Source organism: Gekko japonicus, unplaced genomic scaffold, assembly GCF_001447785.1.
Source record: "Gekko japonicus isolate JY-2015 unplaced genomic scaffold, Gekko_japonicus_V1.1 scaffold474, whole genome shotgun sequence".
In the NCBI taxonomy this organism is placed as follows: Eukaryota; Metazoa; Chordata; class Lepidosauria; order Squamata; family Gekkonidae; genus Gekko; species Gekko japonicus.
Window position 1 is genome coordinate 936,884 of NW_015177020.1, and position 25,306 is coordinate 962,189.

At 48.2% G+C, this 25,306-nt stretch overlaps 1 protein-coding gene and 1 non-coding gene across 4 annotated transcripts in view; one reads left to right on the plus strand and one right to left on the minus strand.

The window, feature by feature from the left end:
- The window catches only part of GMIP (GEM interacting protein), a 118,761-nt gene that overhangs the window by 14,395 nt on the left and 79,060 nt on the right, over window positions 1-25,306 (minus strand). For 2 of the 3 annotated variants that reach the window (XM_015427758.1, XM_015427760.1), the window contains exons 12-16: window positions 24,889-25,079; window positions 18,453-18,577; window positions 13,901-13,987; window positions 4,494-4,586; window positions 1,404-1,558 (exon numbers count right to left, since the gene is read on the minus strand). In XM_015427758.1, coding sequence (XP_015283244.1) covers window positions 1,404-1,558; window positions 4,494-4,586; window positions 13,901-13,987; window positions 18,453-18,577; window positions 24,889-25,079 — 651 coding nt within the window. The remainder of the gene's footprint in view (window positions 1-1,403; window positions 1,559-4,493; window positions 4,587-13,900; window positions 13,988-18,452; window positions 18,578-24,888; window positions 25,080-25,306) is intronic. The other variant, XM_015427759.1, reaches the window with a different exon arrangement.
- TRNAA-CGC lies at window positions 12,754-12,825 on the plus strand. The gene has a single exon. It is a non-coding gene; the product is annotated as a tRNA-Ala (tRNA).

A 25,306-nucleotide genomic window follows, 5' to 3' on the forward strand; every position in this document is an offset into this window, starting at 1 on the left:
GCTGCTTTGGAGGGTGGGATCTATGGCATTATACCTCACCTTCCCCATGCTCCACATTCACATCTTCAGGACTTTCCCGACCCAGAGTTGGCAATCGTACATAAAGACCAGGTCACAATCTCCCTCCAGCGGAGAAAGACATAGCAGTAGGCAGGGCTTTTTTTTGTAGAAAAAGCCCAGCAGGAACTCTTTCGCCCACTGGCTGTCACTCTTTTCTCCAGCAGCCACATAGTGGAGTGCACCCTTTGCAGGTGCCTGCAGAGGATGGAGGTGGACAAGTGTTGAAGGTTTGCACTCCTCTGAATATAGGTGTGGCACACCTGGCACTCTGTCACACAGGGTGTGACAGGATTGGAGAGTGTCAGCAACTGCTGGGTTTCTGACCTTTAAGGCCCTTAGTGGTCAGGGACCCAACATAGCTTCAGGACTGCCTCTCTCCATATGTCCCCAGAGGAGCGTTACACTCCGTGAATAAGAACCTCCTGGTGGCCCCCGGCCTGAGAGAGATCCGGCTGTCCTCCACTAGGGCCAGGGCTTCCTTGGCCCTGGTCCCTGCCTGGTGGAACTGTCTGCTTGAGAATATCCAGGCCCTGCAGGATTTACTCTTTCTTCAGGGCATGTAAGGCAGAGATGTTCTGCCACGGATCTCAACGAGGGGACAGTGTGAAATCTGGCACCCTCATACTCCCCCCCACAACTCCTCCCCCCAGGGGAGGCCTCTGGGAAATCTTTTCTTTCGCCACCTTGGAAAGCGCATTGTTTTAGTTGTTGATATGTTATAGGTATTTTTAAATTTGATTTTTAACTTGTACTATTTATTGCTTTGTTCTGCTGTAAGCCATCCTGAGCCCTGTTTGAAGGGAAGGGCAGGCAAGAAATCTAATTTAATAATGAATGAATGATTCCCCCCCCCCCAAACTTTATCTCATGTAGCTGTCTCACCCAGAGACTTGGGAACAGGATCACAAAACTGCAGGGAAAACCGGGCGAAGCCGCGGGTCAAAATGCGGCCGCACGGCTTCGAGTGGGAAATTGACCAATGGAAATGGGGCAAAGGGAGGCGTGACGGCGGCGCAGCTCCTTGTGCGAAATCAGCCTCAGTCAGCCAGTACAGGAATGAATGTGTAGTGAGGAGGACAAATGGTTTAATGTGCAAAAGAATCCTGACCAAGGACTAGAGGCTGGACTCGATCAACAGAAAAAAATAAAAATGACCTCCCAATTCCACTTCCTAGAAGTACAATTCTGAGTACCTTGTTTTTCCTTTTTCTCCAGCCAGATCTTTTGGCCTCCCAGTCTTTGGGTCCTGATGGTGTCCTGAGCATGAGAACTTTCTTGAACACCACACCTTTCGGGCTGCAGAAAGACCCTTCTCCCTCCCCACCACCACAGTCCCCGCTCACCTCTTCACACTCGGCGCCACTGACCATGAAGTTCTCGCATTCTCGGCATTTCGAAGGGCCCCGGAGCTTCCGCAGACGGTGGGTCTGAGCAGCGCTGGACAAGACAATGTTCTTATAGTGGCAGTGGCCGTTTTCAGACGCAGCATCCGTGAGATCTGAGAAAGGAATGGGGCACATGGGTGGCCGTTCTGATGGAGAATTTTTGTCTACGGATTGATTGGTAAGCGGAAACCAGCGGGAACAGACAGAAGTAGACAGGAAGGACTAGAATGGCAAGTTAGAGCTCAAATACACATCATGTCTTCCCCAATTTCCCTCCTAGGCTTGCCAACCTCCAGGTGTGGGCTGAAGATCTCCCAGAATTACAACTGAGCTCCAGACTACAGAAATCCGTTCCCCCGGTAACAAAGGCTGCTTTGGTGGGTGGACTCCAATGCCATTATACCCCACTGAAGTCCCTCCCCTCCCCAAACCCCGTCCTCCCAGGCTCCGTCTTCAAATCTCCAGGAATTTCCCAACCCAGAGCTGGCAACCCTACTTCCAATCTGTGACATCCCTGTGTTTTTTGTGTGTTCTTTCTCCATCTCTTCCAAACCTGATTTGTGGAAATGGCTTTGAGCTTAGAACTGGTGGAACCCTCTGCCAAAGAACGTCAGGGCCCTGCGGGATCTTATGCAATTCCACGTGGCCTGCAAGCAGTGTCCCCTCCAAGCTGAGTTAGTGTGAGCTAGCTCACAGTTTTTTAGCCTCTGGCTCACACATTTTTGTCTCAGCTCAGGAAGGATGGCTCCAGAGCAAACTGATGTATGGAGGGGCCAAATCACTCGCTCACAACTTTAAAGCCAGTAGCTCACAAAGTAGAATTTTTGCTCACAAGACTCCACAGCTTAGAGGGAACATTGCCTGCAAGGCAGAGATGTTCCGCCAGGCATTCGATTGAGGACAGCAATGGTTTCCATCATGGCTGGCACTCTGTCTGGATCCTCGACTCCTTATGGAGCTTACTCCCTTCCCCGAAGCATCCACAGACCAGATATGGGAGAGAATTACAAGAGATTTTAGCCATTTGCTTTAACCACTGGATAATTTGCTGGATACAGTTTTTATGGTTTTAAAATTTGTACACTGCCTAGAGCCCCGCAATCGTAGGGATTAGGCAATAAATAAAGTCGCTAAGCCAGCCTGTGTGGACTAGTAACATATAGTCGCTTTGAGGCTGCTGTACCATTAAATTTTGCTACTTCCTCTCTTGTTGCTTCTCCTTACTTCCTGTTCCCTCACAGTGGCAACTGCATTTCTGAATCAAATTTTACTCATTTGGCTCCCTGTTTGGGAAAGCGGGGAGGCAGAGTCACAGTTTTTCCCCCTTGCTGCCTAACCTATTGCTCATTGGATTTTGTCTTTTTATTTTTCATGTATTGTGATTTCATAACTGCACAGTTACGATCATGAAAAACAAACATTAACCATCAATTGCTTTCCCTGCAAAGAGAAAAACAGGAATTAACATTCCCCAACACATGAGCACTAAGAACAGATCTAAGAAGGCATGGTCACCGAGAGTGGATATTAATTAAGCCAAGAAATAGAAGTGACCATGAAAAGGGAAAGCAAATAAATATAAAACGACATTTGCAGAGGAAAGTGGGACTGCCTCTTACTCCTAAGTGAACACATGATAGGAATTTTGCCCCTGGGGACAGAAACTGCTGACTTCTTATTGGAAATACAGCAATATATTCACAGTGTAGAACCTATTTCTCATCACGTTCCCGCCGGCTTACAGTGACCCCATAGGCTTTTCAAGACAAGAGACGTTAGGCTTGCCAAGTCCCCCTGGGGGGGTGGAGAAACCCCCGCCCCAGAGGCCTGTTCCCCGCCGCTGCCGGATCGGACCCCGGGGGGAACTCCACCCCGACATGCATGTCACCAGGAAGTGACACGGCCACGCCGGGCACGCTGGGGGTGGGGCTAGGTCATCAGAGGAAAAACTCTATGGTTTTCCCTCGGATGGTCGTGGCCCCGCCCCCAGCGTGCCCGGTGTGGTCGCGTCACTTCCTGGTGATGTGGATGCAGCGCGCGTGCGCTCCGGGATCAACCTGGGAGTCCCTCACTTCAGGACGAGGTACGACTTGGCAACCCTAAGAGACGTTCAGAGATGGTTTGCCATTGCCCGTCTCCACATAGCATCCCTGAACTAACTTGGTGGGCTCCCATCCAAATACTAACCAGGGCCAACCCTGATTAACTTTCAAGATCTGATGAGACTGAGCAAGCCTGGGTCTTCCAGGTAGAGCTTCTAGTCCTAGCCTAGTCACATGACCTGGGGGGTAATATATATATAAATATATTTGCACTCTTCATCTACGTTTTTGGTGGCCCTTTCTGGGAATAACAGAAGCATGTCATCTGTAGTTTGTGACCTTAGGAAGATGCATTTCTTTTTCATGCAAAATTTCTCTGTGTGCCCACTGTCCAGTAATGACTAATAAAGCAATGCCAGTTTGGTGTAGTGGTTAAGCCAGTTTGGTGTAGTGGTTAAGCCAGTTTGATGTAGTGGTTAAGCCAGTTTGGTGTAGTGGTTAAGCCAGTTTGGTGTAGTGGTTAAGTGTGCGGACTCTAATCTGGGAAAACCAGGTTTGATTCCCCACTCCTCCACCTGCAGCTGCTGGATGACCTTGGGCAAGCCATAGGTCTGTCAGAGCTGTTCTCTGAAGGACCATTCTGGAAAGAGCTCTCTCAGCCCCGCCTACCTCACGGGATGTCTGCTGTGGGGAGGGGAAGGGAAAGGAGATTGTAAGCCGCTCTGAGATTCTGAGTGAAGGGCAGTGTATAAATCCAATCTCTTCTTCTTCCATCTAAGCTGTGGAGTCTTGTGAGCAAAAATTCTACTTTGTGAGCTACTGGCATTAAAGTTGTGAGCAAGCAATTTGGCTACTGCATAAATTAGTTAGCTCTGAAGCCATCCTTCCTGAACTAAGACAAAAATGTGTGAGCTGGAGGCTAAAAACCTGTGAGCTAGCTCACTGATAAGATACTCCTCATCTCACCAGCTAGGGCTGGTTTCTGGGTGGGGGGGTTGCTTCTCACCATTGTCGTAGGCTGACGTCAAATCTCTGTCTTCAAAGTCATCTGAGGAGGACACAGTGCCAGTGGATGGAGCTTTCAGCAGCTTCCGGTGACCTGGACATGAACGAAAAGTTGATCCAGTCAGACATGAAGAAGAGGAGATTGGATTTATACCCCGCCCTTCACTTGGAGTTTCAGAGCGGCCTACAATCTCCTTCCCTTCCCCTCCCCACAACAGACACTCTGTGAGGTAGGTGGGGCTGAGAGAGCTCTTTCGAGGACTACTCTTGAGAGAACAGCTGAGACAACTTGTGACTGACCCAAGGTCACACCAGCAGCTGCACGTGGAGGCGCAGAGAATCAAACCTGGTTCTCCCAGATTAGAATCCATGCTCTTAACCGCTGGCTACACCAAGATGGCTCTCATGGAAGACTAAAGGGAACCTCCACACTCAGAAGTACTAATCCCCTGAATCCCAGTGCCAGGAGGCAACATCAGAGGAAGGCCTCAGCCTCTCCGCCCTGTTGTTGGCCCTCCGGACGAACTAGTTAGCCACTGTGTGAGACAGGATGCTAGACTGGATCAATGTTCCCTCTAAGCTGTGGAGTCTTGTGAGCAAAAATGCTACTTTGTGAGCAACTGGCATTAAAGTTGTGAGCGAGTGATTTGGCTGCTGCATAAATTAGTTTGCTCTGGAGCCCTCCTTCCTGAGCTAAGGCAAAAATGTGTGAGCCGGAGGCTAAAAAACTGTGAGCTAGCGCACACTAACTCAGCTTAGAGGGAACACTGGACTGGATAGATCACTGTCCGATTCAGCAGGGCTCTTCTTATGTTATGTTCTCATGACACAGAAGGCCTAATCCAGTAGGCTTAAAGCCACTCTGGATATTTCTGGATAAGATATTGCTTTAAAATTTTTTACATTTACTCAAATTATATATGAAACAGAATTAGTAACAGAACAACAGAATAGGACAACACAGAGAAGAGAGGGAAACAGGCGAAGTAAAGACATAATTATACAATTAAAAAGGTAAAGGTTCCCTTGCTTGAAAGCCTGTCGAGTCCGACTCTAGGGTTGCGGTGCTCATCTCCGTTCCAAAGCCGACGAGCCAGCGCTGTCTGAAGACATTTCCGTGGTCATGTGGCCGGCATGACTAAACACCAAGCCGCACGAAATGCTGTTACCTTCCCACCGAAGTGGTCCCTATTTATCTACTTGCAATTTCTTGCTTTCGAACTGCTAGGTTGGCAATTACCATTTAACAAAATGTTATTACAGTTCTGATAAGAGCATGAGCATTACTTTACGTTAAATCCTATTTCCCTGTAGATTACTGATGTGGGACCTTTCTCACATGAAAAAGAAAAAGGGCCCTCCTATTTTAGGGCCAGAGTTTATCAGACACTGGAACATAAGAAATACGTGTTCCAGTTCCATACCTGCAAGGAGATATTCATGGTGGATGGCCCTAGAACAGGAGAAGTAGTGAAAATCTTCTTCCTGCATGGAGTCACAATCACTCCCTCAAAGAGCAGCATTAGGTGTGTTCCTGAATCCAGGGACTTTCCTGGATTCCCATGCAGAGACTATGTTGAGAAGTAGGGTCACTGGGTTGGGAAATTTCTGGAGATTTGGGGCTGAAGCCTGGGGAAGGTGGGGTTTGGTGAGGGGAGGGACCTCAGAGGGATATAAAAGCCATAGAGTCCAACCCTCCAAAGCGGCCATTTTCTCCAGGGGAACTGATCTCTGTAGCCTGTAATTTCAGGAGCTCTCCAGGCCTCACCTGGAGGCTGGCATCCCTAGGAGTGGGATTTATCGGCTGTTATGCTTGGAGCTTAAGACATCAACTCTGCAAGCGCTCCATCATTTCACACAGTTTCTTTGGGCCACCTTCAAGGTACAGACTCTGTGGAACAAACAGCAGCCAACAAACAGCAGCCAAACAGAGAGCCAGTTTGGTGTCGTGGTTAAGTGCGCGGACTCTAATCTGGGAGAACCGGGTTTGATTCCCCACTCCTCCACTTGCAGCTGCTGATGTGACCTTGGGTCAGTCACAAGCTCTGGCACAGCTGTCCTTGAAAAAGAGCAGTTTCTGTCAGAGCTCTCTTAGCCCCACCCACCTCACAGGGTGTCTGTTGTGGGGAGGGGAAGGGAAAGGAGTTTGTAAGCCACTCTGAGACACCTCTGGGTTGTGAATCCAAGCTCTTCTTTTTCTTCTTCTTCTTCAGTTGAAAGTTCTGTATGGTAAATGAAGGCGTGTAATAATGCATAGGTGGGAGGGGCGTTCTGGAATGTTTTGGAGAGTATATGAGCAACTGTAACTGTGTCAGAACTGCTGGCGTTTCATGCTTGAGTTCTCTTTATCCGAATAAGGCTTGCTCTTGTTGTGTTTGAGGCCTCGCCTGGTGTGGTTTGTTGGAATTGAAGAATGCAGGTTTTTTCCCATGGCAGACTTCTAATCTTTGTGTGTACTCGGATGTCTGCGGTGATATCTTTTAATTTCTCATCTCAGATTATGGTTATTTGCTATTGTTGCTGTTATTTTAAATTGGACTCTGTTTTAAATTTGCTGTTCTCTTTTTGGAGGATTTTTAAATTTAAAAAACAGACGACGTGTTTTCCAAATAATGGTAATGGACAACGAAATAAAACAGAAATTTCCGAATACCGTCGTGCTGAAGAATTTCAGAACTTGGAACATATCACTATATTTCATAATAAAGCATCTATCTCCAAGGCCAATCACAAAGAGCAGTAAAACCCATCTACCTACAGACATCTCTTATTTTTTCTTCATTTTTTGCCATCAAGTCATGGCTGAATTACGGCAGCCCCGTGGGGCTTTCAAGGCAAGAGACTGTTCAGAAGTGATTTGCCATAGCCTGGATCCGCCATGTCATGACCGTGATATTTCTTGGTGGTCCCCCATCCAAGTACTAACTAGGACCAACCCTGCTTAGCTTCCGAGTCCTGACGAGATCAGACTAACCTGGGCTCTCCAAGTCAGGGCACAGACGTCTAAACACACTTAGAAACTATCCAGGTAAGCAGAAAAATATGACCTGGTAAGTTAACAAGTGGTTAAGACGCTGAACTGCAGGCTGTGGAAGGTCGGTAGTTCAGCAGTTTGAGACCCAGGTGCCGCATGACGGAGTGAGCTCCCGTCTCTAGTTCCAGCTCCTGCCAACCTAGCAGTTCGAAAGCAAGACATTGCAAGTAGATAAATAGGGACCGCTTCGGTGGGAAGGTAACAGCGTTCCGTGCGCCTTGGCGTCTAGTCATGCCAGCCACATGACCACAGAAACGTCTTCGGACAGCGCTGGCTCTTCGGCTTGGAAACGGAGATGAGCACCGCAATCCTAGAGTCGGATTCGACTGGCTTTTGAGCAAGGGAAGCCTTTACCTTTTTTAAGTTAACAAAAGAAAAAGAACACTCTTGCCCCCCCCCCAAACCCTCTTGTGATGGGGACTGAGTGTCTTCCAGGCAGCACTAAATGTTGTGAGCAGCTGAGAATCCGGGGGAGGGGGGGGGGGGGGGGAAGGAAAAGGAGAAATGAGTCTGCTCAAATCTAGGGTGGCTAGCCTCCAGAGGGGACCTGGAGATACCCTGATCTCCAGGCCATAGACATCAGTTCCCCGGGAGAAAATGGATACATTGGAAGGTGGAGTCCATGGCATCATACCCCATAGAGTTCCCTCCACTCCTCAGGCTCCACCTCCCAAATCTCCAGGAATTTCCCAACCCAGAGCTGGCAACCCTACCGGAATCCCTCAGGTTTCAGAGAATCCTGGAGGGGGGGGGGGGGAACCTTGTGAGGTGGAAGTCATTTCCAGATTGTTCCCCCCTCCTACAGTTCCTTCATGAAACCCCACCTCCTTTCTCTTTCTAATAACAAACTCGATGGTTGAATGACTGTGGCATAAAAGCCGTACTATCTTCAGGCCAAGGTTTCTGCACACCCCACAGGTAATGAAAGGAGGCTGAAGCTGGTCCCCAGTTCCCTGTTCACATTTCCTAGTCCCTTATTTGTGAATCCAGTGAGGCATACTGAGGATAATTTAAAAGCGCTGCAGATCCAAAAATAAGGGTTATACCACCAAATAGGGTTGCCAGCCTCCAGGGAGTGGCTGGAGATCTCCTGGGATAAAACAGAGATCAGCTCCCCTGGAGAAAATGGCTGCTTTGGAAGGTGGGCTCTATGGCATTATACCCACTGAAGTCCCTCCACTTCCCAAACCCCAGCCTCCTCAGGCTCCACCCCCAAAATCTCCAGATATTTCCAAACCCAGAGCTGGCAAACTGAGAGCCAGTTTGGTGTAGTGGTTAGGAGCACGAAGGGGTCGTTTAGTAGAAAAAGAGCTAGGGGAACTCATTAGCATAACTCATTAGCATATGCCACACCCCCTGACATCACCGGAAGTGTGTCATAAGGCCACACCCCCCGCCCCCAACGGTCCCGGCCGCCACCGCCGGCCTTGCAGCTCCCCTGCCCCCATGAGGGGCCCGGTGGGAGTGGGAGAAGCCCCGCGAAGGCCCTCTCCCTCTTCTCCTGCCTCCTCCTGGCTGAATGAGGGCCAGAAGCGGGGCGGCCGGAAGCGGGGGGCGGGGCTTCGTCATGTGCCCCGCCCCCGTACCTCACCCGGGGGAACTGCGATCCCCCGCGATCCCCCCCGAAATGACCTCTGGGAGCACGGCCTCTAATCTGGGAGAACTGGGTTTGATTCCTCACTCCTCCACATGCAGCCAGCTGGATTACCTTGGGCGAGCCACAGTTCTCTCAAGAGCAATCCTTGAAAGAGCTCTCTCTCCACCTACCTTACAGGGTGCCTGTTGTGGGGAAAGGAAGGGAAGGAGATTGTAAACTGCGCTGAGACTCCGAGAGAAGGGTGGGGTATAAATCCAATCTCTTCTTCTTCAAACCTACATATCATACACACCCACATTCGGGGGACTCTGCCGTCCAAGTGGACTGAAGTTGCTTCCTGATCTAAAGCCCAGCTACAGAGCTTTTAAATTGTCCTCAATATTTGTCACTGGGTTCACAACTAAGGAACTCGGAAATGCAAATTGGGAATTGGGAACCAACTTCAGTCTCCTGTTAAGGAAACTTTTAAATAATAGAACCGAGACACCACACCACCCCCAAATGGCCTGATGAGGTCTGAATGTCCACGCTGCTGACCAGGAGGTATGGAATGCTGAAGACAGCGAAGCATCAATTAAGGGGAGGAGGAGGAGAAAGGAAAACAATACAGGCAGGGGGAATTGACCTCCTTACGCCCTTAAGGGGCTTGTAGTATCCTGGAGGGGAAAATGTGAGTTTGTGGGGAGGAGAGAGGAATTTCCCAGTTGTTTATTCTGATTCCTTTGGGGACCCCTAACTTGGACAGCTCTTCGTTTGCAGATCAGTTTCCGTGTTTTCTACCGCCTGCTGTTTTTATGTAACCTTGTTGTGATGGCCCATATTTCATACGCTAAGACGGGTGATTGCTCTCCTTTTGCTGGTAAAGCCCCCCCCCCCCCACTGTAGTCCGGTCCCCGCAAGTCACATTTGTGCTGCTCTGGTCTGTTTGATAACATTTCACTTGGAGACTGATACAGCTGAAAGGAAATTAAGAGTTCCAAATCAGACTTTTTAAAAAATATGTATTTGTTAAACTTCCGTTCTGCTCCTACAGGGAGCTCCCAGTGGGCTGCCATGTGGGTTGATAATTACGTCCCAATTGACTTAGCTAGAACCATAGAATCATAGAGTTGGAAGGGGCCATACAGACCATCTAGTCCAACCGCCTGCCTGATGCAGGACAAGCCACTCTCTAGCATCAGGAGCTGCCTGAGCATTTATTACAAGTTCCCCAATTTTAATTGTTGTTGTTGTTCAGTCGCACAGTCGAGTCCGACTCTTCGCGACCCCATGGACCAGATCATGCCAGGCCTTCCGGTCTTCTGCCGTCCTCTGAAGTTTGCTCAACTTCATGTTCGTTGCACCTGTGACACTGTCTAACCATCTCATCCTTTGCCGTCCCCGTCTTCTTTGACCTTCAGTCTTTCCCAGCATAAGGGTCTTCTCCAGTGAGTGCTCCCTTCTCATTTGGTGGCCAAAGTATCTGAGCTTCAGTTTCATTATCTGGCCTTCCAGGGAACAGTCAGGGTTGATTTCTTTTAGGATTGACTGATTTGATCTTCATGCAGTCCAAGGGACTCTCAAGAGTCTTCTCCAGCACCATAGTTCAAAAGCATCTATTCTTCAGCGCTCGGCCTTCCTTATAGTCCAACTCTCAACATCACTCAGGAAGTAGCAAAACAAACACGAATGCGGTTGGTCTCTTTCTTCAAAGCCCAACTTTTAAAACAATTCTCTTGACTTTTGGGGCCCTTTGGAATTAGAGTTGCCAACCCCCCTATGGGGGTGGGTTTCCCCCCAATTTTGGGGGCCACAATCCACCGCCAGCTAGCTGGCTGGCGGGGAGCCCCGCCCCCCAACAGATCCACCACACCCAACTTGCCCAGCGTGATGGCATCACCCAGAGATGATGTCATTCTGCTAGGCACATTCTACAGGGGGCGCTCTGGCATTCGGCTCGAAACTCTATGGTGACCAGGAGTCCCAGGAAGCAAGCTGGGATCCCCCCTGCTGGCAGACAGGTAAGACCTGGCAACCCTATTTGGAATGCCCTTAGGGCTGATGGCTGGATATCTCCTGCTATTACAACTAATCTCCAGGTGACAAAGATCAGTTCACAAGGAGAAAATAGTTCCTTTGGAGGTGGACTTATGCCCCATTAAAGTCCTTCTCCTCCACAACCCCTGCCCTCCTCTGGCTCCACCCCCAAAATCTCCAGATATTCCTCAAACTGGAGCTGGGAATGCTAAATGCTCTCTGCATCAGGTTGCCAACCTACAGTTGGGGCCTGGCAATCTCCTGGAAGTATAATTGATCTCCAGAAGACAGAGATCAGCTCCCTTGCACAAAATGGCTGCTGTGGAGGATGGGACTCCATGGCATTCAATAATAATAATAATAATAATAATAATAATAATATACTTTATTGACATTGTACATAGTACAACGAAATTAAGGTGCAATCATTTGGTGATCTATAAGCATACTCATATACACTTCCACAACCATACTCATATACACTCACACAACCATTAGGGTTCACATTGCAACTTAACCACCAATGTCACCCAAATTCCAATTCATACAGCATTTAAAGCAATAATAGCTCTCGAATAAAAACTGTTTGTCCTTGTTTTGATTGTCCTATATCCCTCCCCTCCCCAAATCCTGCCCTTCCCAGACTCCACCTCCAAATCTCCATGACCTTCCTAACATGGAGTTGGAAGCTCTACCTCCACAACCCTCTTTTTTTTGTTAAAGATACAAGGCTGTTTTCTTTAGGTGGCTGGCCAATTATTCAGAGTCACGGCTGCGGAGATGTAGTTTATTGTCAATGGTGATCATCTGTTGACTTAGGATTGGTAAGGGGTTTGACTGTTCTTTTGGCTACTGGACGGACCCTTTGTGATCTGCCTCGAGCCACCAGGGTCAGTGGGGAAGACAGAAGCTAAAATATAGTAATAAAAACAAATCAGACATGGCCCCGGTCACATGGGCCGGATATCGCGCGCGGGGGGGAGGCATGGCCGTTTGCCCCAGAGCGAACTACTGTGCGGCAGCCAGATCAAACGTCCCGCCCGACGTCCCGCCGACGTCCCGTGGTTGGGGGGAGGTGCTGATCATACCTCACTCCTGCAGAGCGGCAAAGAAGCGGCGCCACGGGGGTTGTGTTGGTTTTTTTAACCCAAGTGTTCATATGCGCCGTTGGCTGCTTGTGCGCACCCGTGGAGACATGGGCGGGCGCCGGATGCCACGAGCTACCACCGGAAACGTGATCTGATGCCTGCCCTTGCCCCGTGGTTTCCGGAAACTAGTACCTCGGAGGTACTAGTTTTTTACAGCGCATCTTCGGAGTGAAGCCTCGAGTGAGCCACAGGAGCTCTACGCTTCCCAGATGTGGCGGTGAGATCGCGCCCGGAAAATCCGCCTATCTTCCGTCTCTCTAGCATGCCTAATGCTCCGTGTGACCAGGGCCCATGTTTTGTAAGTGTGGTGCATGGGAAAAAAATAAGGCCCACACATAAAAAAAAAACTGCAGGCAAACTGCATGATGGGATTTAGCTGCCTCCTGCCCTTAGGCAAGATCAACAATCAGCTACTACAATGCTACCCCACTCCGCAGGACCACATTTTTGAAACACAAGGAGGGAAGGGGGTGTGGCTAAGTGACAGAGCATCTGCTTCGCATGCAGAAGGTCCCAGGTTCAATCCCCGGCATCTCCAGTTAAAAGGATCAGGTGATGGTGGAAAGTGCCATCAAGTCGCATCTAACTTATAGTGAACTTATAGGGTTTTCAAGGCAAGAGACAAACAGAGGTGGTTGATGATTGCCTGCCTCTGCATAGCAACCCTGGAATTCCTTGGTGGCAGGGGCGTAGCCAGGATTTTTTCTTCGGGGGGCATTTAAATAAGTTGGGGGGGCATGTGTTTCTTAAGAGTACATTCCCAGGAGTAAGCCCCACTGAATAAAACGGGACTTACTTCTGAGTAGACCCACTTAGGATTGCTCTCTCCAAATATTCTTATTTCCTTATTCCCACCCCCAGATGAAAACAATACAGTTGCTGGTACCTTCCCTGCCCCGACCCTGTCCCACCACCCCAACCCCCAACGAGTCCACTGCACTGTAGCCTACTGGGTTCCAGCAAGTAGAGCGACGAGAGAAAGAGAGAGAGGCGACAGGCGAGGATTATTCCAGCCAGGGCAGAGTGACGGCTCGGCACCACACCAAATAAAAGAAAAAGGCGAGAGACGTTGCGTGGGAATGGAGGGTAGGGCTGGCCGGCATGGGCAGGGCGACAGCTTGGCGTGGTGCGCCAAATAACAGAAAAAGAGAGAGGCGAGAGGCGGTGTGGGAGTGGACGGCGGGACTGGCCAGCAAGGGCAGGGCAGGGTGACGGTGCAGTGTGGCCGCAGCATGAAAAATTTAAAAAAGGTTCTGAACTGGCTAGATGGGAAGTCGGGAGGTCTGGATGGTAAGTCAGGGGGCCCAGCCCCGAGATGCCCCACTGTAGACATGGGGCTGCGTGGTCTCTCTCATCTGAGTACTAACCATGGCTGACCCTGCTTAGCTTCTGAGATCTGATGAGATCAGGCTAGCCTGGGCCACCCAGGCCAGGGAGGATCAGGTCATAGGTGATACGAAAGAACTTCCATATGAGATCCTGGAGAGCCATTGCCAGCCTAGGTAGAAAATACTGACCTTGAGGGACCAGGTGTCTGATTCAGTATGAAGCCGCTTCATGTGTTCAAATAAACAGTATGCATTTTGAATGAAAGAGGATGATGTTCATCTCACCTGGACTGGAGGTGGGGGAATCCAAGGACTGGCCCTCGGTGCTCCCTCCCAGGCTCTCTGTGTCACTGCAGAAGGATTTGCTGGGATCTAGATGACAGGAATGAGAGCAAAAGCTGTCTACAAATGTAAAAAAATATATGGTAGCAATGGAAATGGATTGAGGGTATCATCATTGTCCACAGAACCTCTGTACATTTGTACATTTCTCTTTCTCTGGCTGTGGCCCATCAACATGAGCTTTGCCCATATCTGGCATGTTTTCAGGCTGAACCAAAGCAGAACTGATTTCTCTCCCCAGGAGGAAGATGCTAGTTAATTTTAGAGATCTTTGTGGGTGCCTATTGGCTAGCACCTGTGCTGTCAATGGAGCAAGTAATACCATTCATTTCCAACTAGTATGCTGTATTGTGCCATCATTTGGATTATTCTTCTGCTCACTATTGTCAGATTGCTCACAGAAGATTCACCACCTTCACTGCAGGCAACCTATATGTTATGTAGTGAGTTAGTTTTGTTATTGTTGTTGCTCTTGGACCTAATGTACTGGAATTTTAATTAGTTTGCTTTTTTAACTTTTAGGAATAAGAAAGGTTTATACTATATCTGGTTTGGTTATTGCACGAGCAGGAATCACCTTGAAGCTCACAGTTAGGGATGAGCACAAACCAGCTCACGAACCTTTGTTTGTGATTTTGGCCGGTTCGTAGTTCACATTTGCGAACTGCAGCATAGCCACAAATCTCCACGAACTTTCAAGGCAGTTCGTGGAGTTTTGTGGGTACATGGAGGTTCGTAGCTTTCTCCTCGCCATGAAAGCTGACAGAACATCCCTGCAAAAGCCGCCCAAAGTTCAGAAACAGGTGAGCTGCGGGGGCAGCACTGCCTAAGAAAGCCCCTTTAAACAGGTGAACCGCAGGAGCAGGCTGCCCCCATGGCTCAGCTGTTGCCAATCTTTTGGTAGCTTTTGCAGGGAGGAGAAACCCATGAACCTCCACAAACCTGTGAACCTCCTGCTCCAATGGCTCAGTTGTTTAGATTGGAAACAGCTGAGCTGCGGGGACAGCCCGTGGCTCAGCTGTCACAGTGGTAAACCTCACGAACCTGGTTCAGTTTGTATGCGAGTTGACTGGGTCCGTGGTTCAAGTTTGTGGTTTGCCCATGAACAGAACTGCATTTTTGTGGTTCACGCCCATCCCTACTCATGGTAAAGTGGCTTGGCAGCTTTGCCAGGTTTGGGGAAGGTTGCTCAGGGTTCCAGGGATTGGGAGCAGGAACGACATCCCTGTAGGGTGGTTTCAGTCCTGACATTACCTCTGTATAGTTTTCTAGCTAACATGGCATGGTTAGAGATTAAGACAGGGTTAACAATTGGGTTTAATGCCACTAGGGAAAAATCACTCTGAAAATATTAAGGCTTTAGGTCCTAACCATATTTTTTTGCAGGCAGAAGGCATTTCCCACCAGCAGAAGAGGGAGGCGGCAATATTGCCAGTTCTCCCCTCCCACTGTAGACACCCCGCACTGTTCCTCCCTCCTCATATAGCCGAAGAGAAGGGGAGGAAAATGGGCCCGGAAAAATCATCTCAGAAGACAGTGGGAAATCTGTTAGAGAGTCAGCAGGTCAGAAGGCATTACTAGAATCATTCAATTTGGCCTCGGTCTACACTACGCCATGAAATTCATTCTGACTTTTACTAGATGAAGGTAATTTCCGTGCACCAAAGTGCAGCACCTTATTTAGGAGATGTCCTGTCATGATGAAGCACAGAATCTATCCCCCCAGGCAGCAGATGGCAATAATTAATCAGCGTTCTGTCTTTCAGGCAATCTATACAGTAACCTTTCTAGCTTTTTATGAATCCATCACCCAGGGAAAGTCCAAAGGTGCTTGCTTTCTTTAGCTCAAAAAAAAAAATAACTAGGTGGTGACGGGATGTTGACCGCTTTCGAATATTTCAAGTGAACGAATGTTCACCTCATCCACAGAGGGCTTTTAAAAAGGGGGTATTTAAATTATTGGATGAGAGAATTGGGTTAAAGGTTAGCAATTTCCAGCTGCTTTCTCATACAGTCTCCCTCTTGGAATAAAGAATTTGCCTTTTCTTGTACAGAAACCATCCATAATCAAAAGGTCACTTACGCACGGGTTGTTTTCCCCGACTTGGATGCTACTGGAAAGAGGGGTTTCCTCCTGTTTCCGCACAGCATCATGGGTGCTTCCTTGCATCTTCTGGGGTTTTCCTGTGGTCTTTTACAAACCTGTTTTGCTTTGATGTTTTGGGAAAGATTGTAGCCAAGTTGGGGTGGCACCCATTTTTCCAGGGAAGTCCAGACCTTCCCCATCCCACCCAGTTAGGCAACATTTCCTCACCCTGCCACTGGAAGGCTTGCTTTTATTTTTGAATCGACAACTGACATATCATTATAGAGTTATAATGATCTCTCTCTCAGGCTATCTGAACACCCTTTCACTACAGAGATATCCCGAAAAAGGGCTAGGCCAGGGGTCCCCAACACAGTGCCAGCCAAGTACTTTTAGAAAATTGGTGGGGCCAGGTGTGGCTTTTCCTGGCAAGGCTTCCGATTGGCCACTGGAAATTTAATTGCCTTTGCAAATTTTTAAAAATGTTGCTTGGGCAGCAGCTGCCACCACAGCACAAAGAAGTTCACTGTGTGACTGAAGATAAGCTGCGGCTGGCTTTGCCTCCTACGGCAGCCATTTTGTGGCTGGCTTTGCCTCCTGTGGCAGCCATTTTGTGGCTGGCTTTGCCTCCTGTGGCAGCCATTTTGTGGCTGCACCTACCATATTGTGTCCGAATTCCACTGGTGCCCACCAACCCCCCAAAATTGGGAACCCCTGGGCTAGATGCTTACATTAAAATGAGAGCTCTGAATTCAGAGAACCTGATAGAATGTTAAACCATTAGAATGCTATAACAGAAGAAGAAGAAGAAACAGCAGCAGGAGGAGTGGGAGGAGGAGGAGGAGGAGATTAGATTTATACCCTTCACTTGGAGTCTCAGAGTGGCTTACAATCTCCTTCCCTTCCTCTCCCTACAACAAACACCCTGTGAGGTAGATGGGGCTGAGAGAGCTCTTTCGAGGACTGCTCTTGAGAGAACAGCTCTGAGACAACTGTGGCTTGCCCAAGGTCACCCAGCAGCTGCATGTGGAAGAGTGGGGAATCAAACCTGGTTCTCCCAGATTAAATTGCGGATTTTTTAAAAAAAGAAGTATAAGCCCAGTGATGCAAGGAGGGGGAAATGGCTGCTGTGGGAGATTGGGGTAGGGAAACCTGCCATGTGGAAGCCCCATTGCCCCTGCACTGGATCAGCCACTGCAGCAGCAGTGGGAAAACCACTCAAGCTGGTCCCTGTAAGGAAAACACCTGTGTGTCAACTGAACGGTAAAACGTAAAAAAGAGTGGGACTTAGGACTTACTGGTAGGGGGAAGGGAAGAGAGGTACCAGGGAATCTGTTACTTAGAATCCCTCACCAGCCTACTAAGCGCCAAGCTGTATGTTACTGCTTTTAAAGAGCTGGATTCGGGTTCTAGGGTTGCCAAGTCTTACCTGCTGTCAGAGCGGGGGACTCCCGGCTTCTTCCTGGAGCGTGCACGCACATCGCAACCACGTCACCCGGAAGTGACGTGACCACGCCAGGCACGCTGGGGGTGGGGCCACAACCATCCGAGGGAAAACCATAGAGTTTTCCCTCGGATGACCATGGCCCCATCCCCAGCGTGCCCGGCGTGGTCGCATCACTTCCTGGTGACGTGCACATCGGGGTGGAGTTCTCCCCGGGGCCCGATCCGGCGGCGCTGGGGAACGGGCCTCTGGGGCGTGGGTTTTCCCGCCCCGGGGGGACTTGGCAAGCCTATCAGGTTCCCTGGACCCAGCTCAGCTTCCCCACAGTCACACAACAGCTGTGAGGAATGTACAGTTGCCAGTCTCCTGGTGATGCTGTGGAGATCTCCCAGAATTGCAACTGGCCTCCAGGTTACAGAGATCAGTTTCCCTGGAGAAAATGGCTGCTTTGGAAGGTGGACTGTATGGCATTGTGCCCCAACTGAGGTCTCTCCCCTCCCCTAACCCTGCTCTTTCCAGGTTTCACCCCCAAATCTGCAGGAATTTCCCAGCCCAGAGCAGGCAACCCCAGGGGAACAGCTTCTAAACAGGCTCAGAATAGTGCTCGAGGGGGGGGGGGGGGCTCCTGCCACCTCCCAAGCTGTTTTCCCGTGGAGAGGGAATTATTTTGCCAATTTTGCTGCTCCATGCACACAAGATACTCCACAGATAATCCTGTGAGTTATGACTGGCCCAAGTCCACCTGTACGTTTCACGGCAAGCAAGGAATTGAACTTAACTCTCCTCAATCCTAGTGCAACACTCCAACCACCGTGCCACACTGTCTTTCTAGTTGGCCATCCCCGGTAGACTTCCATGGGCATCACACATTTTCATGGATAGAGTCACAAAATATAAAACAGCTACAAAATATGAAAACAAATCTGAAAGATAAGACAGAGAACTGGGATTCCCACGTATCTTACTTTGCTCACTGCTTCCAGAAGACATCTTCCCAGAGGTGTCTTCCGAGGAGCTGCTGAGGTCGATGGCTGATGAAGAGATGTGACCACAAAGAGTGGCATTCTTTCTTCTGGCACTGGAGGGTGACCTGAGAAAGCAAAATGTCGTATGTATGTCTTAGTTTTCCCCACAAGAAACCCAAAGATCAACTAGTGATGAATGGGCCAGGCTTGTAGACACTGGGGGGGAGGGGATTTGGGGGCAATGACCTCCATAGATGATTGCTACCCCCTCAGACAATTTTTTTTTTAATGTAAGGTGCATTTGGGTGTTCCACAATGACCCCAGGCACAGTCAGGAAAGCTTCAGTCTCATTTTTTTCCAGGCTGAAAAAAATAAATAGGGTTTTAAAAATGCAAAAAAATAAACTAAAATAAAATTGCAAAAAATAAAATAAAACTGCAAAATGCAAAACAGAGAGAGTCAGAGATCCCCCCCCTCCCCTGGCTTAGATAGAAAAGCAACCCAGAATCGAGTCTCTCCAATCAAAAGGACTAGAGGAGGACTAGAGGTTGACGCAGAGCCGGAGCTGCTGCTGCTTCTGCTGCAAGAGGAGCAGCAGGTGTAGCCAGGGTGCCTCCCCGCAGATTTCCCCATGCCCCACCAACCAAAATTTTCTGGCTATGCCCCTGGAATGGGCATTCCCTTTCAGAAACATCCCAATGAATGAACTAATATGGAGCACAGAAAGCCAGCTTACTCACTGAGTGGCACAACAGGTTGCCACTGCAGGCACATTTAGAAGTAGCTTTTACCGGGCATGGGGGGCTGGTTTGCCCTATCAAGCTGCAAAGGATAAAATTCCTTTGGTGAGCACCCAAAAGTGACGTTTTTATATTCACCATGATCTAGGAAAACTATCCAATCACTATGGTAAAGACCATAGAAATCTGGGGAAGTTCCTACAGCATCTTAGACAGCATTATGTCCCTCCTAGCTGCTCATCCGGAAATGACATCACAGTGGCCATGCTGTCCCCCCTATTTTTTTCACCTGCTGTTCCACTGAATGAGCATTGTGGGGGTGAGAGGTTGCCTGTTGTGGGTGGTCAACAGCTAAGCCTAGTGACAAATGAGAACTGTGCAGATCACTGTCCAAATATAGCAGCAAAACTGGTACGAGAGGGTGCCCAAATGAGATATGGGACACAAATTATGCGATTTACTAATCTTCAGGCGCTAGAACTGGTCCAAACAAAATTACTGAGATCCCTATTTAATACTCCAAGATGCACTCCCAACGTTATGGTGAGACAAGAAGCTGGTCTCAATACAGTCGAGCTGGATATTTGGATGCATTCTCTCTGTTTTTGGTTGAAAGTCCACCTTTTTCCCACTGGGTTTCCTTTACTACTGGCTGCATCTCCCTACCCTCAGTGGTCCACTAGAGCCATTAACAAACTGAGAACATTAGGATTAGACCCGTACCAACTTTTGGAAAGCGGCTATGCTAGGGCAAAAACCACTGTTTACCAGCGTCTCAGAGATATTGAGTTACAAACAGCTTATGCCGCACTTCCGCCTTTTTACAAATCTCTGAAATCCAAAACTTTAATGTCTGCTCCTTTATACCTAGCTAATATTTCCAACCCAAATCATAGATGGGCCTTTTCCAGAGCCAGATTTGACACTTTTCCATCTGCAGTTCTTTCCGGAAGATTTCAACGTATCCCCAGACATCTGAGATTTTGCTCATGCCCTTCCGAGTCAATAGGGACCCTCCCCCATATATTATTTCATTGCTCTCACTATGCAGAAGAAAGAGCCCTTTTAATTACGTCTTTATTAAGGTCATTTAGATTTCAAGGACAATTGGTAATCCAGTCCGAGGAACTTTTGCTGAAACACTTACTGGAGGACAAATCCACGGCTATTTCAAGGAATGTTGCTAAATTTCTTTTTATTGCAATTACAAAGCGTAAGCATCTCCTTAATACTCCTTGAGATGTTTGTTTGGTTGTTTGTTTTTTCCCCCCTCTCTGTAATGTCTTACGATAATCTGGAGACTGTTCTTGATTCTGTATGCTGTCTGATGGGTCTTTGACCGTAATAAACTGATTGATTGATTGGTACGAGAGGGTGCAGGGAGCAACTCCAGTATAAAAGGTGTAACAGCAGATCCAAACCTGTTTGAGAACCTCTCCTAAACTCTTCTAACAATGCCATCCTAAACAGGCATACCCCAAATCCTGGTCAGGTCTCTTGAACAGGGCATACTTCCAGGAAATCCTGGGATTTATGACTGTAGGTTTCTTACTTTGTTACAGTATAATCTTAAACAGAGTCACAACCTGTTGTTTTCTTAATGCTAGGTCTTAAAATAAAGAGGCAGCATGGTTTCAAACGGGAACACAGTTTGATAAGTCCAGCTCTTTCTCTGTCTGGAGCTATAGTGAGTACATGCCCACACCAAGTCCTGGAGTGGACTATGGCAGTGTAAAACACTGGCCTGGATTGAAGAAACAGATTTGTCAAAACACCCCATTCCTCCTTTCCCCCCAGACAAGATACACAGGAACTTAAAACATCTCATCCTCATCGCCAGTGTTGTTTTCTTAATGCTAGATATCATAATAAGGATGCTGAATGGTTTCAAATAGGAGCATGCACCAATTCTAGGAGTAGACTCAGGCAATCTAAAACACTAGCCCAGACTGAAGGAACAGAGTTGTCAAAACACCATGTGCCCTTCTAAGTCCACTGACGTCAATGGAGTTAGAAGGCTACAATTCAGGACTGCTCTGTTCAATCCGACATGACTTGGTTCTGCAATTAAAAAAGACAACAATGGAAGAAGAAAAGTCCCCTCCCCCATTCCCTACTTTTATTATAATTTGTTTTGCCATTACAGCTTATTTGAGTGTCTTGTGTTCCCTCTCCTTAACACAGGGGAATTTATTTGTTCTTCAATATGTTTCACATCATAATCTTGCCTGATTACTATTAATGCTCTTTTCTTAGTTTTTATGTTCTTAATTTATTTAGAATGAAATAATCAAGCTTCCATGTTCCACTTTAAACTTCTAATTGCATTAAGGCTTCTCTTTCCATTTACCTAACGAGTGATTGCCATGGGAAATAAACACTATAGGTGGAAAAAACCCCACCAAATTATTCCCCTGCACTTACAGCAAAGAGGGGGTATTACATATCCACTCTAAAAAGTTGGCTTGGTCTCATGTGCCACTGAGTGATAAATGTTTGCACAACTTTTCTCTTAGATTCGAATCAATGTGCTCTGCTCCCAAATTACTGTCCATTGCATCCACACAGGGATTTCCCCCCATGAGCAATGGAAAGTCCCGTGATATTTGGGAGCATCCAGATGAACATCATGTAATCTTGGGGGTGAACCAACAGAGGCATAACATCCAAATCGCAAGATGTCATAGTCCCACTGTACACTGCATTGGTCAGGCCGCACCTGGAGTATTGTGCACAGTTTTGGAGGCCTCACTTCAAAAAGGGATGTGGACAGAGTGGAGCTGTTTCAGAGGAGAGCGACAAGGATGATTGGGGGCCTGGAGACCAAACCCTGTGAGGAAAGGCTGAGGGACTTGGGAATGTTCGGTCTGGAGAAGAGGAGGATGAGGGGGGACAGGATTGCTCTCTTGAAGTATTTGAAGGGCTGTCACTTAGAGGAGGGCAGGGAGCTGTTCCCGTTGGCAGCAGAGGAGAGGACTCACAATAATGGGTTTGAATTAAGGGCAGGAAGGGACTGGCTGGATCGTAGGAAAAGCTTTTTTACAGTAAGAGTCCTGCAACAGTGGAATCGGCTGCCTCGGAAGATGGTGAGCTCCCCCTCACTAGCCGTCTTTAAGCAACAGCTGGACAAACACTTGTCAGGGATGCTCTAAGTTGATCCTGCATTGAGCAGGGGGTTGGACCAGACGGCCTGTATGGCCTCTTCCAACTCTGTGATTCCATGATTCTTTGTCCAATCCAAGCCCGAAGTATCTGGCTCCCATATTTTCCCCCTTTGAGTCAGACTAAAACTGAAACTTCTTTAATCAGGCTCAGAGGGGAAACCACAGTGTGGCTATGGGTGGAACACTCATCTTAATGTTCCAACTGCAGCCCCTGTAGACTAAGTTCCATCATCAAAATGGCAGAGCTAAGCTCTGAATCCCCATCCGCTGCTCCTTTCCGGCTATTTAAAAGGCTCCCCCCACTTCCTGAACTGAGCTATGTTATAGCATTGCTGTGGGACTCAGTGGGAAAAGATGAAGAAAGGAAGGGAAGGGAAGGGAAGGGAAGGGGGCGATTACAGATCATGGGGCTGCCAGAATCACTGCTACATTTGTGCTTTTGTTGATGCAGAAAAGGGGGAGGAGTCCGGGTGGCACCCATAAGCTCCTTCCCTCCAGCTTGGCAGGAAGCTCACACCTGATGAATGCATAAAACAAAACCATTTCCCAACAACTATAGGTCATTGAGGAGAAGCCCGCAGATGCTGAGAAGCAATTCCACTCCTTTTGCCATGGGTTCTGGGGTAGTAGATGATGGGGGAGAGAAGGCAGGATGGTACAGCCCAATCACATCAGATCTCAGAAGCTAAGCAAGGTTAGTACTTGGATAGAAGACCACCAGGGAAGACTTTGCAGAAGGAGGCCGTGGCAACCCACTTCTGCTTCTCACTTGGCCTTGAAAGCTCCTTGCTGGGGTCACCATAACTTGGTTGCAACTTGACACTGCTTACGCACATCCTAGACGATGTGAAAGACCTCCACCTGAGACCCTGGAGAGCTGCCTCTCAGATGAGACAATACTGAACTTGATGGACCAATGGCCAGATCCAGGATACGGAAGCATGACGTGTGTTCACATACCATGTGCTCACATACTATGGTCACACGCCAAAGTAACAGGAGAACCGGAAAAGTGCTGAGTTGGAAATGCAGGAGGTGGGTACTTCAATGTTGGAGGGATGCCTATAGGTCAGGGGTGGCCAAACTGCGGCTCGGGAGCCGCATGCGGCTCTTTCACACATATTGTGCGGCTCCCAGCAGGTCGGCTGGGGAAGTGAAATGGAGGCATGCCTCCCTGGGCGCGTTCAGACGAGCAGCTAATCCTGCCATTATGCCAGCTTGAATTTGATCCCTATCTTTTTAAACCATCATAGCATGACCAGACATCCCCCTGGTGAATCGCCTTACCGTGCGCTGCTGCCTCCATTGTGGATTGTTTAGATAGCGTCCACTGAAAGAGGCGTGTGCAGTGGGGGGGGGGTTAAAATTGTGCATAGGCGTCACAGCGCGTCCTTATTGAAGGAGGCGCGCAGTGGTTTTTTTTAAAGAAAACTTTTTGCGCATGCGCATAGACGTGACAGCGCATCCTTGTTGATCCGCGCATGTGTAGAGATTTTTTAAAATGACGCTCGCTCAGGATGGTCTGACGTCAGACCACCCTGATGGGAGGAGTGCACACTGGTGGAAAGATCAGATGGGTGAAAGCCCGCAGTTGTCTCGCAGGTAACCGAAAACCCCAGATTTAAAGTGGTATCTTTTAAGTACGGCTCCATAGCGCGGCAAAACGGGATGCCCACAGAAAAGGGACATTTGCCAGATGTTTGTGTCTGGACATTAGCTTTAGATCCGTGAGGCAATCGTGCCCCGCGCGGATCTAAAGAGCCGTCTGATCGGACTCCCAGTTGGTCTTCCCTTCCCCTTGCTTTCTTTCCACCTCTCCCTCCCTCCCCCATCTATTCTCTCTCTCTCCCTCTCCCCCCTCTCTCCCGCCATCTAAAGTTAAATATCATTATCAATATCTTTTTACTCCTTTCATTTTTGTATTTGTATTTATTGTTGTATTGAGTCGAATTATTTTATATATGTACCTATGTTGGTTTTATAATTGTATGTAAGCCGCCCCGAGCCGCTACGGCGGGAGGGCGGGATAGAAGTCAAACGATTAAATAAATAAATAAATAAAATGGCCGTCTCATTTAATTTTAATAAAAAGGAAATTTGCATATTTTTTCAGTAAAATCATGTGTGTAATATTTGTTGATGTCTACTGGCTCTCAAACATCTGACGTTTATTCGATGTGGTTCTTACGTTAAGCAAGTCAGGCCACCCCTGTTATAGGTAAAGCCATGTACAGGCCCCAAAGGTTCCACATTCTGCATCCACAGTGTTCAGATATCTGTCTATTCTGCATCATTTAATTGGGTTGCCGGCTCTGGGTTGGGAAATGTCTCAGAAACACCTAGATCCCAGAACATGTCTGAGACTCAACCCTGGGACGTACCCAGAAAAAATGTTAATATGTAATTGGGTTCTGTAGGTTGGCAGAACATGGGGAAATCAAGGATGGTGCAGTGTGTGTATATTAGAACTGACATAGAATATAGACAGAGAATTTGGGTGGGTGAGGGAGTAAAGGCTGTACTTTTTTTACCTTGACCCTGAGGGTAAAAATTCCTTAAAAGCGTACTCCTCCACTGGAAGTTCTTTTTTCTGCAGTTTCTGAATGAACTCCAAGTATTTCTCGCCGACCTTGTAGGGTTTGCAGAACTCAGTGAGGATCTGGTATCCCTCCGGGATCCGCTCAGCTTGGGTTTGACGAAGCATGAACATCCTCAAGGTGACCTGAGGGAAACAGCGCCCAGGAACAGGGTGAAAATTAAGGAACACTAAAAGAAAATCCTACAAAGGTCAGAATTGATTCTGAAGTTTGTACAACCCACCACAGTTTTTGGCCGGTGATTTACAGCGTGTGTTGTGAGGTAGGAAGTTATTTATTTATTTATTTCAATTTATATTCTGCCCTCCCCACAAGTGGGCTCAGGGCAGATCAAAGAACAAAACCAAGACAT